We start from the raw sequence: 15,178 nt of genomic DNA on the forward strand, positions 1-15,178 counted from the left end.
AGTAGCTTACCATGGGGAACCTTATCAAACGCCTTACTAAAATCCATATATACCACATCTACCGCTTTCCTCTCATCAACCTCCTTCGTCACCTTTTCAAAGAATTCAATAAGGTTTGTGAGGCACGACTTGCCCTTCACAAAACCATGCTGACTATCCTTGATCACATTATTCCTATCCAGATGTGCATAAATCCTATCCCTTACAATTCTCTCTAAGACTTTGCCCACAACAGAAGTGAGACTCACCGGCCTATAGTTACTAGGGTTATCCCTACTCCCCTTTTTGAACAAGGGGACCACATTTGCTATCCTCCAGTCTTCTGGCACTACTCCTGTAGACAAAGAGGACATAAAAATCAAGGCCAATGGCTCTGCAATCTCCTCCCTTGCTTCCCAGAGAATCCTAGGATAAATGCCATCAGGCCCAGGGGACTTATCTATTTTCACCTTTTCCAGGATTTCCAACACCTCTTCTCTACATACCTCAAAGCCATCCATTCTACGACTAGATTGGGTTGGGATATCTGGTCGGCATGGACGAGTTGGACTGAAGGGTCTGTTTCCATGCTGTACATCTCTATGACTCTATATGACTCTAAACAGACAAGATCATTTCCCTGGGGTGGGGGAGTCTAGAACTAATGCAGTGACACTTCTTATTTTGGAAAACCCCTTCCAACAAAGTTGTTCATTTGAGTGATGGGGAGAAAGAAGCAGTGGTAAGGAGACAATAAGACTTAAATTAGAGAAGCTGTTTTGTTAGTTAAGTGTAAATAATACTGGAAAATGTATGATATATTTACATGTTTGAGCAACATTTGCCCTGATTAGTCTTTTGCTATATATTCTGCACTTTTATATTGAATTAATCAATAGACAGAAGAAAACTATTTTGTAATGAGCATGAGTTCCATACAGAACATCTGCCAACCATAAAAATGTAACTCAAAAGATAAACAGGAACCTGGTAAGCCTCCAAGCAACAGATGTTAATTTGAAAATCAGAATAGATTTTTTAAGCTTTATGCACTTTTGTGGCTCTGTATATATGCTCTATTGTAACACAAAAGTAGTAACTTCTAATTCCATCAAAGAAAATTGGCAGTAAACATTTGCAACAGTAGTTGCTAATAGCACAGAATGGCAGCACAATAAATCTACCAATAATTCCTTTTCCCAATCCCACATTTATTACTGTAGTCTCACTAGGATCTATCCTTTACTACCTCAAATTCGATCAAAGAACAGGAAACTAGCACATAACATTGAAAACAAATTGCAACGAGAGCAGTGTTACCATCAGTCTCTGGGGAAGGGTACACAATTTACTACAATTCCAATAAGATATCCAAAATTGTCATGCTTTTGGATGAGGAAAGCTTAACTGGCTCTCCACCTATATTGGCTCTTCTGGCTCACTTAGTAGGTTACAACAAGGTTAACTTCAGAAAGGATCCTTGTGGACACCTTCCTCTCTGGCCAGATGAAATTATGTTTTTAAAGTTCATTTAAACAGGCTTTCTTGAGTTGAAAGAATGAGTTTATTAGTTACTTAGTAAGGCCTCTGGCTTTCTCTCTCTGCCAGCTTTAAAAAAAAATAGTTACTTGTCTCTAAACAATTCAGGGAATAAGTAGGGGTCTCAACTGGGATCATAGAACAATGGACCCACCATTGAATTTGTCAGATCAACATTCCCAAGTGGTCAAAGATAAAAAAGGGAATGAAAGATGGGAAGGAGATTCAGTGGAATAGTAGGAGACACTTTTAAATGGTGCTTCACAATCACTGTGTTATAGTCCAAAAGATAACTGCATTTAAACAGAACTAAAGTCCTCATTCCTGAAGAAGGGCTTATGCCCGAAACGTCGATTCTCCTACTCCTTGGATGCTGCCTGATCTGCTGCGCTTTTCCAGCAACACATTTTTCAGCTCTGATCTCCAGCATCTGCAGTCCTCACTTTCTCCTAAAGTCCTCATTTGCACGCTTTATTCCAATTTTAAGTTTTATTTCAATTAACCACATTCCATAAAAGACTCACCTCATGATTACTAATTCCCCATACCTTTTAATTAATATATGTCCATCACTTGTCACCTCATTCCATGTGGTCTCAGCATTCTTTCAGATCATATTAGATGATAACACATTGAGCATCTCAAAGTACTTTACAACTGATGAAGTTTTTGAATTGTGATTATTACTTAACATATGAACTGCAGCAGCCAATATGTGTTCAAAAAACAGCAGTGCAATAATGACTAGCTAATTTGTATTTTGAGATGCTGGTAGCATTCATACCACTAAACCACAGAGCTCTTTGTTCAAATCCTATTTCAGACCTTGTCCACCAAGATCAGGCCTAGACTCCAGTGCAATGCTGAGGAAGAACTGCAATATCAGAGGTGCCGTTTTTAGGTTATACAATACACAAGGTCCCCTGCTCTGGGGGCTGTAAAAAGAGTGCATAGTAATATTTCAAAGTAGAACAGTGTAATTATCCTTGGTGCCCTGGCCAATAGTTATCCTTCATCAACACTACAGATCATCTGGTCATTATCACATTTTTTTTCCTCTGGGACCTTTATCAAGTGCATACTGGCTTCTGTGTTTTCTATGTTCCACCAATGACTACACATCACAAAGTTATCAACTGCAAAGTGGCATTGAGATGTCCAGTGGTTATGAAAAGCACTATATAATTGGCTCACATACCAAGGTTTGAAAGATTTCATGCATATGAAAATTTTTATCCAACAGCACTAATCTATAAACTACAAAATTCCATGATTAGGATGGGCTAATATAAAGTTAATAGTGTCAAAGGGAAGATAAATTTAATAACATTTCCATTAATAGCAACTGTACCGTGTACCTTTATGAAACTATCATCATCCACATCATCTACATAAGGGACAGGGTAAAATACATGTGAAATGCTTTTGGTTAGTTATAAGGAAATATTTTTGTGCTTTAAAGAATATGGTATCTATAAAGGTAGTGTTTTTGTCTTCAGCTACTCTAATGTCTTTAAATATTTTGTTGTTAAGCTCTAGCAACAAAAAGCAAGTTTAAATTCCTTGTTAACTATTATCAGTCTCCACAAAAGTTGCAACAGAGTCATAGAGCTTTTGTGGCATCAAGAAAGGCCCTCCAGCCTATCGTGTCCATGCCGGTCATCAAGCAAAATTTAAGAGAATCATATTTAAGTAGATAGTGCAATCAACATGTTCTGACATACAACATGACAGGTATGGGACTTTCTTTCACAGAGGTACAGGCATTACCACCATGTCACAAGAGCCACAAAGAAAAGAAAAGACTTCAACAAGGTATTGAAAAGGGTTCGGTGCTCATGTAACTTTAGAGGTCAATAGCTTCCTTCTGACTGATGATAGCAGAGAAAAGAAAGGAAATTAGTCAAACAAAGAAGAAACTCACTACATCATATAGCAATAGTATCCCAATACTTCAGCAAATATACAATATGAACTGTCAGATATTGTCTACACTGAAAACAACAAATGCTGGAGAGTCGAAGAAGAATCATGTAGACTCAAAACGTTAGCTTGCGCTCTCTCCATGCATGCTTTCTGATCCACTGCGATCTCCAGCATTTGTTGTTTTCAGTACAGGTTCCAGCACCTGCAGTCATTTGCTCCTAGATGTTGTCTATACTGCATTTAAGCAACTATTAGCCTTCTTTAGAATGATCTCAACCATTAAATAAGTTACTTCCAGAGTCAAAAAACAAAATGGTGGGAGCAATCAGCACATCAAACAGTGAGAGAGAAATTAGAAAAGGTTACTGAGCTCAAATATGTACTGTTCCTGCCTCCATAAATGCTGCCTGACCTTAATAGTCCCAGCATTTTCAGTTTTTATTTCAGAGTTCCAGCATCACAGGAAACACTATTTAATACACTGAATTTGATCATCTTCAGCATTTAAAGTTTAACCTCTTCCATTCAATCCTAATGAAAAACATCAGATTTTTTTTAAAATGCCACATTACCTTAAGAGCATTAATGTCCTCTATCTTTACAACAAATTCATCTCGCTCCCTGTACATGCCCTCTCCTCCACTTTCTATATCATCTTCATCTGTTGAACCTTCTACAGCAAGTAATTCTTGTTTGGCAGCTCGCTCTGTAGAATTCAGGTCATCTTGTTCATTTGGCTTGGGAGATTCTAGAGCTACAGTTGGCTCCTGCACTTCCTCTTTTAAAGGGGGAGAAGGATTTGCAACCTTTTCCTGCTGTATAATGGCAGAAATAGAAGGGTTGGAATCCTTCTCCCCATTAGTGATGAACTCTAGTAAAGGAAATATGCAATGAATACAGATAAAAGTCAAAACTGTAAACATACGTATCCTTCTCGAAGGTATACAAATTTTATCAAGAACACAATTTTGATATTTGTGAACTTCTTCATAAAAATCTGACTAGAACAAATAATTATGGTATTATAATTTAGCAATAATTTATAGGCATTCACATTTTTCAGATTCATGATCTGGAGATACAGGTTACTAGGAGATTGTACAACACAGCAATTAAAATAATTAAACAGCATATGTTACCACTTTCTCTTTTTAAAATATATTTTAAAAATCACCACCAGGGAACTTTTAACAATGGCTAATGCAGGGTGATGTGAAACTGGCAAAGAAAACGATTTCTATTTTCTCTTAAGAACAATGAATTTTAAAGAAAGATTTCTTGCACAGAATTTTTTTTTAAAAAAAAGTGTTTGATATGGAATCATTGATATTAAAATGGTATCAGAATGGGGAGTAAACCTGGGCTGAGAATAGGGAGCCAATGAAGAAATTGATGGGCCACCATTATTTCTGAGGTATAAAACTCTGATTCCATTCCATTATAACAACAAAACAAAAAATTAAAAGTGGCCACATATTAGATTGGAATTTGTAACATATCATAATATGCCGTCAATTTGTTCATCTGTTGTACATCAAAAGGTATTTTTATGTGCCCTCTGTAATTGTGAAAGATCATTCGGGTCAAAGTAACTGAGGAAATATTAAAAGGAAATCAGGTCATATATACTCGATCACAGTTTCTTTTTTAAAACCAAATAAACTACAAATCTACCTGCCCAATACTTTGTGAATATAAGAATTTCTTTCATTTTCAAAAATAATTTAGAACATGCAATTTTTGAAAGCTTCCACCACATCCAAAATATGCTTTGCTCAGGCAAAATATATACTCTATGAAAGAGAAGAATTGCAGCTGCATAACTGGATCACAAGACGAAGTTTGACATTTTACAGAGAGCAGATCCTTGAAGCAATATGTTGACAAAAATATAGGGCCTAGTTTACTTAAAGCATGTACTGTCCTTACCGTTTGTGTTTAATTTTTCTTTTTTATTAGAAGGATCATCCAAAACAGAAAGTGCTGAGGAAATACTCTTCTGAAGATCCTGGTTCCTCCCAACAGAATCTTCCTCATCTGAGGAAAATGCAGGTAATGTTTCCAGGTTTTTCTTCAGATCATTATCTATTTTTTTGCAAGGACTAGTAGAACCACTTTCAGTAGATATTAAGGCAGTTGGCACTGATTGGTGTGTTGAAACTGGCAGAAGGGGAATATGAATGGTATTGGCAGATGGACGTCGATTGCGATGTGCCATGCGTATTGAAGGTGCAGGAAACTGCTGCTTAGGTCCTGATTTAAGAAAGTCTAAAAAGGAAGCAATGAAACCACTTTTAACTTCTGGTTGCTTTTCCTCAACTTCTCTAATCTTTTGATTTATCCTTTCTTGCTGGTAGTAACATTCATAATAACTATCATTAGATGTATGAGGTGAGTTTGCATCTTTGGAATTCAGGCGCTTACCCAGCCCACTTCGTTTTACTGGTTTCTGGCTAAAAAGTTCATCATCTAAAGTTTCTTTTGTTCGTACTTTTGTTCTTTGTTTCTTCTGATTTCCATCTGTAGCCAAGTCTAGATTCCCTCCTTCTTCAGGCAAACTGTGAGACCATCCATCTATCTGTACACCCAGTTTCAATTTAGGCTTTGCTGGTCTTTTTAATTTTCGTTTGTTACTAGATCCTTGTGTAATTTCATCACCCACACTGTAATCAATATCTGACACAGCACTCTCATCTGTGTTACTTCTACCACTAGGAATGAAGTCTGGATCCTTAGCATTATTTATGGCACCATCATCAGGAATGTCATCGTTATCCTCTTCTTCAGATTCTGGATTAGCACCTAATTGTTTCTTAAGACCTTCAATCTCCTGATCATTGGAATCCTGAATGGAATTCATATTTGTTGCAGTAAGCCCAACCTGCATGTGCTGGTCTGAAGTTCCAAGGGTTTGTTGATCAAGGCTTGAAGTTTTAGATTGAGCTGAACTATCTAATGGTACTGCCTCTAGATCCAAATTAATTTGACTATTGCTTAACGTCAAATTATGCATATTCTGTTGATTGGGCAGTACGGTTTGAGAAGCATGAAAACTTGGTGAAACATGCCTTCCAGATGCAGTCTGAAATGCAGATTTTGAACGATCAGCACATTCAACTGACTGAATGCTGGATTCATTGCAAGCAGACTTGGCAAACCCTTCATTTGCAGTAAACACATCTTCAACACCAGAGAAGAGATTTCTCTCAACACCAAGCAACATAGATTCTGAAAAACAGACAGAACTAAGGCCAACAAACTGAGATTTTGAATCTTGCCTGTGTGATGGGTCAAAATGATCTTTTGTTGTTAGCTGTAGTGGTTTTGAAGATTCTGTACCATTCAGTTTCATTGCTTCAGAGTTTTGTTGGAGAAGCTGTTGAGACTGTGGTGTATTGGCTTGGGCAATGTGTCTCTCAAGTTGAAGAAACTGTGATTGATGATGTGATGCCTGAGACTGAGCCTGTATTTGCTGTGACTGTGCTGACGCTTGGGATTGACCTAGGCCTGACTGTAGTAACTGGGGCTGCTGTGCTACTGATGGTTGTATTAAAGACAATGGCATTTCACGCGATGTATCTAGGAGTACCTGTGCACCAGAGAGCTGTAACCGTGGAGTCTGGCATACCGTGTGTGTTTGCAAATGCTGAGAAGAATTAATTACTTGTGCTTGATGAGCTTGTGCTCTAGCCTCCTGTGCTTTATGTAATAGAGAATGAGGCTGCTTCAATTCTTCAGAACCCATAATAATATGCGATGACTGCGATAAATTAACTACCTTTTTCATGTCTTGCGTTTTCAGATTGTTGTTACTGCCAACTGACTGACCATGATGAGTTACCATTGCTTCAATGGATTGGGTCACACTAAATTGCTTCAAATGTTCATGTTTTCTTTCATCTGTTTTTGATCCCTGAAAAGTGAGAGCAACAACCTGGTCTTCTAGGCGAGAATTACTTCGGATCACACTCTGAGATAGATATCGGTCATCTGCTTTTGAGACAGCATAAACAGCATTCTCCTCCCCAATTCTACTTTCTGTTAAACCTGGAGTGGATGCCTCAAGAGAAGGCTGCTGCTGTAACAAATCTTGAATAGGGAAACTTTCATCATCTTCCTTAGATGATACAAACAAGTCTGAATCAGACTTCCTCTTAATATATGACTGCTTTATGTCTGTGGATGACTGAGTGCTCTTCATGGTCTGTGAATGAGATGAAGTGAAAGTAGGTGAATGTACTCCTGACAAGAACTTCTGAGACGGTGAATGAACACTTTGTGGTTGACTGGTTGGCGAAGAATGCATAGACATAAAGTCCTGAGTAGGACTTGAAGATGATAAATTCTGTGCTCCAGTAGAAGAAGAAAATGGTAATGATTGCGTTTGTGATGTCAAAGTGAGAGATTGTCCAGAAGTATAACTTTGCGAAAGACTAACAGTTGATAAACCCTGTGATTGCACAGAATAGCTGCTTTGTGACTGACTCACAGCAGGTATACCCTGAGAATGCCCAGAAGGATAGTTGTGTGCTTGGCTAATAGAAGATAAATTTTGTGGCTGACCAGAATAATCATCAGTGAGGCTAACTGAAGGCAATACCTGCGGCTGATCTGAAGAGTAACTGAGTGCTTGACTAACAGGTGTTAGGTTTTGTGACTGGCTAGAATAAGAAGCTGGTGACTTGCTTAAAGTAGAGAGCTTCTCAGGTTGACTGGAAGAATATACCTCTGAGTGACTGACAGCTGACAGGCTCTGAGACTGTGTTGAAGTATAGTTCTGGGACTGACTAATTGACATGATTAGATTTGACGCCTGTCCTGAAGAGTACACTTGTGACTGGCTTGATATTACTGAACTTTGCTTTTGTGTAGGTGTGGAGTAACTCTGTGTTTGCCCGGTAGCTGTTGCACTTTGAGATTTGGAAGTTTTTGTAGAACGGTGAGCTGGTCTTGATGAACAGGTTTTAGTTTTTGAAGAATAATCAAGAGACTGAACAGTGGGTGAATAACTCTGTGACTGTTCAACTGTTACAGCAGAGTTCTTTTGCTGTGTTCCATCATTGCTCACCTGAGACTGGTCTCCAAGTGGACTACATGTCAAACCTGCATGCCTTGAAGTTCCCTGAAAATCAACTTCATTCCCACTGGTAAGATAACCTTGTAAGGAATGGTGAGAACTTGGTAATTGCACCTGTACTGAGTGTGAGCTTGAAGGCCGCTGGTGATGCTTAATAACGCTACATTCTCTTTGAAGTGCCCTTTCAATGGAGGCAGTTGAACTAGAAAAAACGGATGTGCCGTATGCTTGAGAGGCTTGTTGAGTTGGTCCAAGTGCTGAAGGCAACAAACTAAATTGTGGTTGTAAGTGATGAGGAGCAGATTCTTGAGCAGAGCGGTATGTTGAAGATGGGGGTATGCTTGTACTTAAAACAGTACTACCAATTCTGTCAAAAGTCAAAGGGGAAGGAACAGCCGCTTGAGAAGACTTGATTTGAAGCAAGGGATCATGAGGAGAAAGAAGTCCATTTGTCGTAGGACTGAAAGGTACATCTTGTAGTGTCAGGGGCTGTGCACCAGTAAAACTTCGACTACTAAAGGAAGGAGGATGCTGATACGCTGCAAGAGCAGATGGTGGGAATGTTCCAGAAGCTTGTAGTGCTCCAGTGACGAACAGTTCAGAAGGTGTTGAAGAGTGCATACCTTGACAATTAAAGAAAATACATTAATATTTCAAACATATCATCAAGTAACTATCTGCAAATTTTAATAAACCAAAGTTATCTTTACAAATCTAGACACTGGAAATTATAAAGCAGTCTCACTGACTTTTAGCATGCATATATGCTGGTTCATGTAACACTCAAATTTGAAATTCAACCCCATTTTAATACCTTTGCATAATTTTTCAGAGTCTAAATAACCCTAAGAAATGATTATTTCCCAGCACTGATGGTATCAAGCTTCTCAAGTATTGTTGGAACTGTACCCATCTAAGTAAGTGGGGAATATTCCATCACACGCTCGACTTGTGCCTTCCAGATCGTGGACAAGCTTTGGGCAGCCAGATGATGAATTCCTAGTCTCTGACCTGCTCTTATAGCCACTGTGTTTATATGGTGAGCCCAGTGGAGTATTTGGTCAATGGTAACCCCCAAGATGTTGACAGTCGAAGGTTCAGTGTGGTTAGATTGCCTCTTATTGGATTTGCTCATTACCTGGCATTTGCATTGTGCAAATGTTTATTTGCCACTTGTCAGCCCAAGCCTGGTTATTGTCCAGATCGTGTTACATTTTAACATGGACTGCTTCAGTATCCAAGGAATGACAAATGGTGGTGAACATTGTGCAATCATCAGCGAACATCCCCACTTCTGACTTTATGATGGAGGGAAGATCATTGACAAAGTTGCTGAAGATGGTTGGGCCTGGGGCACTACACTGAGGAACTCCTGCAGAGATCGGATGGAGCTGAGATGACTGACTTCCAACAATCATGACCATCTTCCTATGTGCCAGGTATGATTCCAACCACCAAGAGTTTGCCCCGTTGCCCATTGATTTGTTTTGCTAGGGACCCTTGATTCTATATTCAGTCGAATGCAACCTTATTGTCAAGGGCTGTCACTCTCATTCCACCTCTGGAATTAAGCTCTTTTCTCCAAGCTTGAACCAAAGTTATGAGGTCAGGAGTTGAATGGCCCAGATGGAACCCAAACTGGGCGTCACCAAGCAGATAATCACTGAACCAGTGCCGCTTGATAACACTATTGATAACACTTTCCATCACTTTGCTGATGACCGAGAGAAGACTGATGGGCAATAATTGGCTGGGTTGAATTTGTCCTGCTTTTTATGTAGAGAACATACCCGGGCAATTTTCCAGTTTGTCAGGTTGATGCTAGTAGGTCAAAATACCCGACTAATAGCACTGGGTGACTTGTGTTTTAACTCAAAGAATCACATATACAACCAAAATTACTGAAGGTTTGTATTTGCAGTCACTTTTACACATGTATGTAAAGCAACAGATATAATCATAACAAAAGCTTTCATTTTCTCACTTTGGGACACAAGTGAAGAGACAGCACCCACAACTAGTGGGCAACCACATCCACTGAATGGAAAGGGGAAGTGAACTTCACATGGCACCTATTTATTATTATTGGTTTCAAGTATCTGTTTGTGCACAGCAGAATTTACACTCGAATACACTAACTTGCTTAACAGACTACACCAAGTAGTTGCAACAGCTGCTGGCAAAACTCACTGATAGGTCTGGGTAAGTTGCATCTAAGCAGTAATGCAGAACTGGTTACAGTGCATAATGGTGTAGTGCACTAAACAGTGCACAACTGTAGCAGCTAAGAAAAAAGTTTTTCATTGACAGCTGGGGACTGCGTTTGAAATGCTGACCAGTTAATGGATTCAGGATGAAGGTACAAGTAAAATTTGGCACTCACTATTATTTACTGCTGTGTACAAGTAGGACCAAGAGTCAGTAACAACAGTTACAAAATAATGTGGATGATGTGTACATTGAAGATCAAAACCTTATTCAAACAGGTCACTTTTAAGTAGGAAAAACACATATGGAAATTTAGAAAGAGAATTTTTGCACAGTGGGGAAACCTAAGAGGTCAGAACTGGAAAAACACAGATCTGGCAAAGGATGACATGACGTGACATTTTTAAAGCAAGATCAGAATTTTATAATCAAAGTGCTTCAAGACTGAGAACTAACGTAGGGCAGCAAGCAATCAATTAAACAAACAAAAAATGCTGGAGAAACTCCGCAGGTCTAGCAGCATCTGAGGAAAGAGAAAGAATTAACATCAAATCCAATATGACTCTTTTTCAGTTCCGAGCGGTTAGAGCAGGACTTGGTGCAAGTTACAATATAGTGAGCAAAGTTTCAGACTAGCTGTAATTTAAAGAGGGTGCAAGGTTGGAGACTAGTCTGAGCGTATTTGAATTTTAGAATACACAGATAACAGAGGGATGGGGCAGGATTTCAAGATTGAGTTTTGTTTTGAAACTTTTAATCTTAATACTATGTTCACAATGTCCTTACCACAAGTGTTCATAGAATAGTCTTGGTGCTGCTTATGAGTAATTCATGCACGTTTATAGAAAATTACTGAAGGGTCTGAGGATATCTCCGGTATCTTTCATCTATTTTTTTTAAAACAGGAAAGTGTCAATTCTTTTAAAAACAAGGGGGAAACGTACAGGTTGTTCTACTATAAAACGGCAGTGTTGTTCCTCCGCAACCCCATGCTATAGAAAATCATTCTGTCGAAGATCGCTCTTGAAAATCGTTATACCTGTTCAGTAGAAAGGTCGCGCTATCCAAACACTGTCCACACTTTGCGTTGATGAAACATGTGTCAAATCAAAATACCCTGTAGGTCAATTATGTAGAAATAATGTTTCTGCCTTTTACAGCATTGAGTGTCCTATTCTGAAATTTAAAAGTCCCGTAGCACTCTAAAAGCCACCATGAAAGGACTAGCATGTATGTCAAATGAAGGGATTGGTTGGGGTTAGGAGACAGATGGACGAGCAGGTTTGGATGTCGGATAAGTGTTTAGGGCAGGCGCTCAGAGGGAGCTATAGGAGTGGTGTGCATTGGGTGTAGCTGAGTCTTGGATGGTGGTGGGGTACAGAAGCTGAATGGGTGGAAAACATTATTTTGCATTCACTCCAGGTCTACCTCTTGACAATGCAGGCTTCCAACAATTTCACAGTTACCAGGGAGTGTGCTAGTTAGTTTACAATTATTCATCTTCATATTTTCTTCAATTCTGGTAGACTGTATTCTGTGTTTCCAGAGATTGGGAAGCAGTCCTCCATGTACAAGTTCACAAAAACAATACAAGTCATCCTATTTTATGAATTTAGATTTACCTGTCTGCCATGAAGGAGCTCTGAACTGGGGTAGCAGGGAGGCTGCAGCAGGTCCAGCTGGAGGGGTGCGTGATTCAATAGCTGAAAGGAAGTTCATGACTGAGCTTTCAGATGCACTACTGCCAGAATGTTGTATGGTTGCATCAAATAAACTGGATAGCCCTGCACAAGAGAAGAAAATAAGTATTGTAGACAGATTCGTCCAAGGCAATGCCAATATCAAAGAAGGATGTAATTAATGATGCATAATCAACCACCTTCAGATTTTCACATTTACTGTCAGCCACTATAATCAACTTACTACTACTACTAGCTAAAATGGTAAGTAATCTAGCACCTCAATGCAGAGTTATTAATGGCTACTTGGATCATAAATATTCAAAATCCTAAATTCTATAGAACTATATCACACAAAGTAATACCTTGTAAGAGGGGCTTCAGGTTAATAATCCAATGTCTGCTTGCACTCTTTAATTAGTCACAGGAAAAGTCTATTTTGGTTATCACACATGTCAAAAACTTGACAGGTATCACTGTAAAGTCTTCAAACTTCATCATTTTTGACATATGGACATTCAATTAAAGTAAAATGATAGGCTATGCACACAACTAGGACAATCTTGCATAGCCAATCACAATAAATACAAGTTTAGAGTAAGTAAAGATCATTTGATCTAAAAAGCCAGTTTAGCTTTCAAATAAGTAATCCAAGCTATTAAAATAGCTTCATCTTGCAAACACCATCCTGCATCACAACGAGCACACAGACCTCTTCCTGTTTCCCGATAGGTGAAGAAATAGAAGCTACCTTTTAACTCTAAGGCAGTTTTCATAAATCATATGAAATATTTTTAGGTTGAGAAAACATTAAATTAGAAGACAAGGGAATGAAACTTAGTTCCAAGAATTGCTAAGTTAAGTTTGTGAGAAGATTTGTAGCTCAGGTGCTCGTTGCTGTGGTTCTGTTCGCCGAGCTGGAAGTTTTTGTTGCAAACCTTTCGTCCCCTGTATAGGTGACATCCTCAGTGCTTGGGAGCCTCCTGTGAAGCGCTTCTGTGGCGTTTCCTCCGGCATTTATAGTGGCCTGTCCCTGCCGCTTCCGGTTGTCAGTTTCAGTTGTCCTCTGTAGTGGCCGGTATATTGGGTCCAGGTCGATGTGTTTGTTGATGGAATTTGTGGATGAGTGCCATGCTTCTAGGAATTCCCTGACAGTTCTTTGTTTGGCTTGCCCTATAATGGTAGTGTTGTCCCAGTCGAATTCATGTTGCTTGTCGTCTGCGTGTGTGGCTACTAGGGGTAGCTGGTCGAGTCGTTTCGTGGCTAGTTGATGTTCGTGGATGCGGATCGTTAGCTGTCTTCCTGTTTGTCCTATATAGTGTTTTGTGCAGTCCTTGCATTAGTACACTACATTAGTTTTGCTCATGCTGGGTATCAGGTCCTTCGTTCTGGTGAGTTGTGGCTGTTGGCTACTGCGACCACTAGGACTTATAACAGCACACAAACCAACAGCCACCCTCAGACAACAACTCACCAGAATGAAGGACCCGATACCCAGCATGAGCAAAACTAATGTAGTGTACAAAATCCCATGCAAGGACTCAAAACAGCCCTCTGGGCAATTAGGAATGGGCAATAAATGCTGGTCAAGCCAGTAATGGCCTTATCCTGTGACTGAATGACTAACAAGTTCAACATGAAACTGAAAACTAAACAGCACTTCCGCATGAATTGCAGAGTCGTTCAGGCAGTGCAGTTTGTCAACTGAACAATCTGTTTTCCATTATTTTCATCAAGTACAAAAAATAGTTTGTGGAATTTGCATCACCACATCTGGAACTAATTATATCAGAAAACAACATCACATGGATTATATCGGATTGATTTAGAAGGAAGACATTACTTGACGGAGTACTAACTCAAAATATACAATAAAAGTTGTACGTTAAGTATAACACGAAAACCCAAACTTGCTAAAGGAAACAAGACATTGTAATTCTGTAGAACTGGGGAGTAAACTATGTTCTCCTTTCATTATCCTTTACAAGTATTATTTGTTCCGAATTCATTTTTGCCTATTCAGAACAGGTTTTCTTTGATCCTTCAACATCAATTTGACCTTTACCACCCCTTCTAATGCTCTCTACTTTGCCATCTAGAGGAATTTTCTGTACTTTTCAAGTTCTGATTAAATAGGAAAAAGATTGATATTTTCTTTTCTGGATGACACTTAAGATCCTTTTTCCATTTGTAATTTCAAATATCCCTTCAGTGGTCTTATAATCTCGTTATGCAATTTTCAGTAAATATCATAGAATCCAGTTCCAAAAACATTTTCTTTTGCAGATCTTTGCCTAGAAATTGGGACAATCAATACAGTGGAAAGTGTATCGAATATAGCACCATCTTTTATTATTTGAGTATTCATGTTCACAATACATACCTCATTTTCACAAAAGAAGACATCGCAGTCCTTTTTCTACTTTCTGCAATATATTGTGTGATGATTTATCTTAAGTAGATAAACTTATCTACTTGTTTCAGTGGAAACCATTTACTTCAGTCTTCACTCTAGCTTCTGCTAATGTATTCCTTCTATTCACTGTTTTTTGTCTTTTTGGTGTAAATACTCAAGCCATCTTCTTAACTTTAAGATCTTACTGGAGTCATTGTATTTTTTTGGCCCTCTTCTGATTGTCCAAATATAGTTATGTTGTTAGCATACTGCATATTTGGTATGCACTTGCCTCCAATTTTTATCCCTGGAACTGCCTCTAATTCTCTTGAATATTTGTTCTGTACACAGATTGAACAATTTTCATAATAGTAT

The 15,178-nt window shown here is 38.8% G+C and overlaps 1 protein-coding gene across 2 annotated transcripts in view; it reads right to left on the bottom strand.

Annotated features, from left to right (window-relative positions):
- qser1 (glutamine and serine rich 1) overlaps positions 1-15,178 on the bottom strand; it is a 159,087-nt gene that overhangs the window by 68,447 nt on the left and 75,462 nt on the right. For both annotated transcript variants that reach the window (XM_043705539.1, XM_043705540.1), the window contains exons 3-5: positions 12,352-12,513; positions 5,374-9,144; positions 4,017-4,315 (exon numbers count right to left, since the gene is read on the bottom strand). In XM_043705539.1, the coding sequence (XP_043561474.1) occupies positions 4,017-4,315; positions 5,374-9,144; positions 12,352-12,513 (4,232 nt within the window). The remainder of the gene's footprint in view (positions 1-4,016; positions 4,316-5,373; positions 9,145-12,351; positions 12,514-15,178) is intronic.

The sequence above is a fragment of the Chiloscyllium plagiosum genome, chromosome 16, assembly GCF_004010195.1.
Source record: "Chiloscyllium plagiosum isolate BGI_BamShark_2017 chromosome 16, ASM401019v2, whole genome shotgun sequence".
NCBI classification, from domain to species: domain Eukaryota; kingdom Metazoa; phylum Chordata; class Chondrichthyes; order Orectolobiformes; family Hemiscylliidae; genus Chiloscyllium; species Chiloscyllium plagiosum.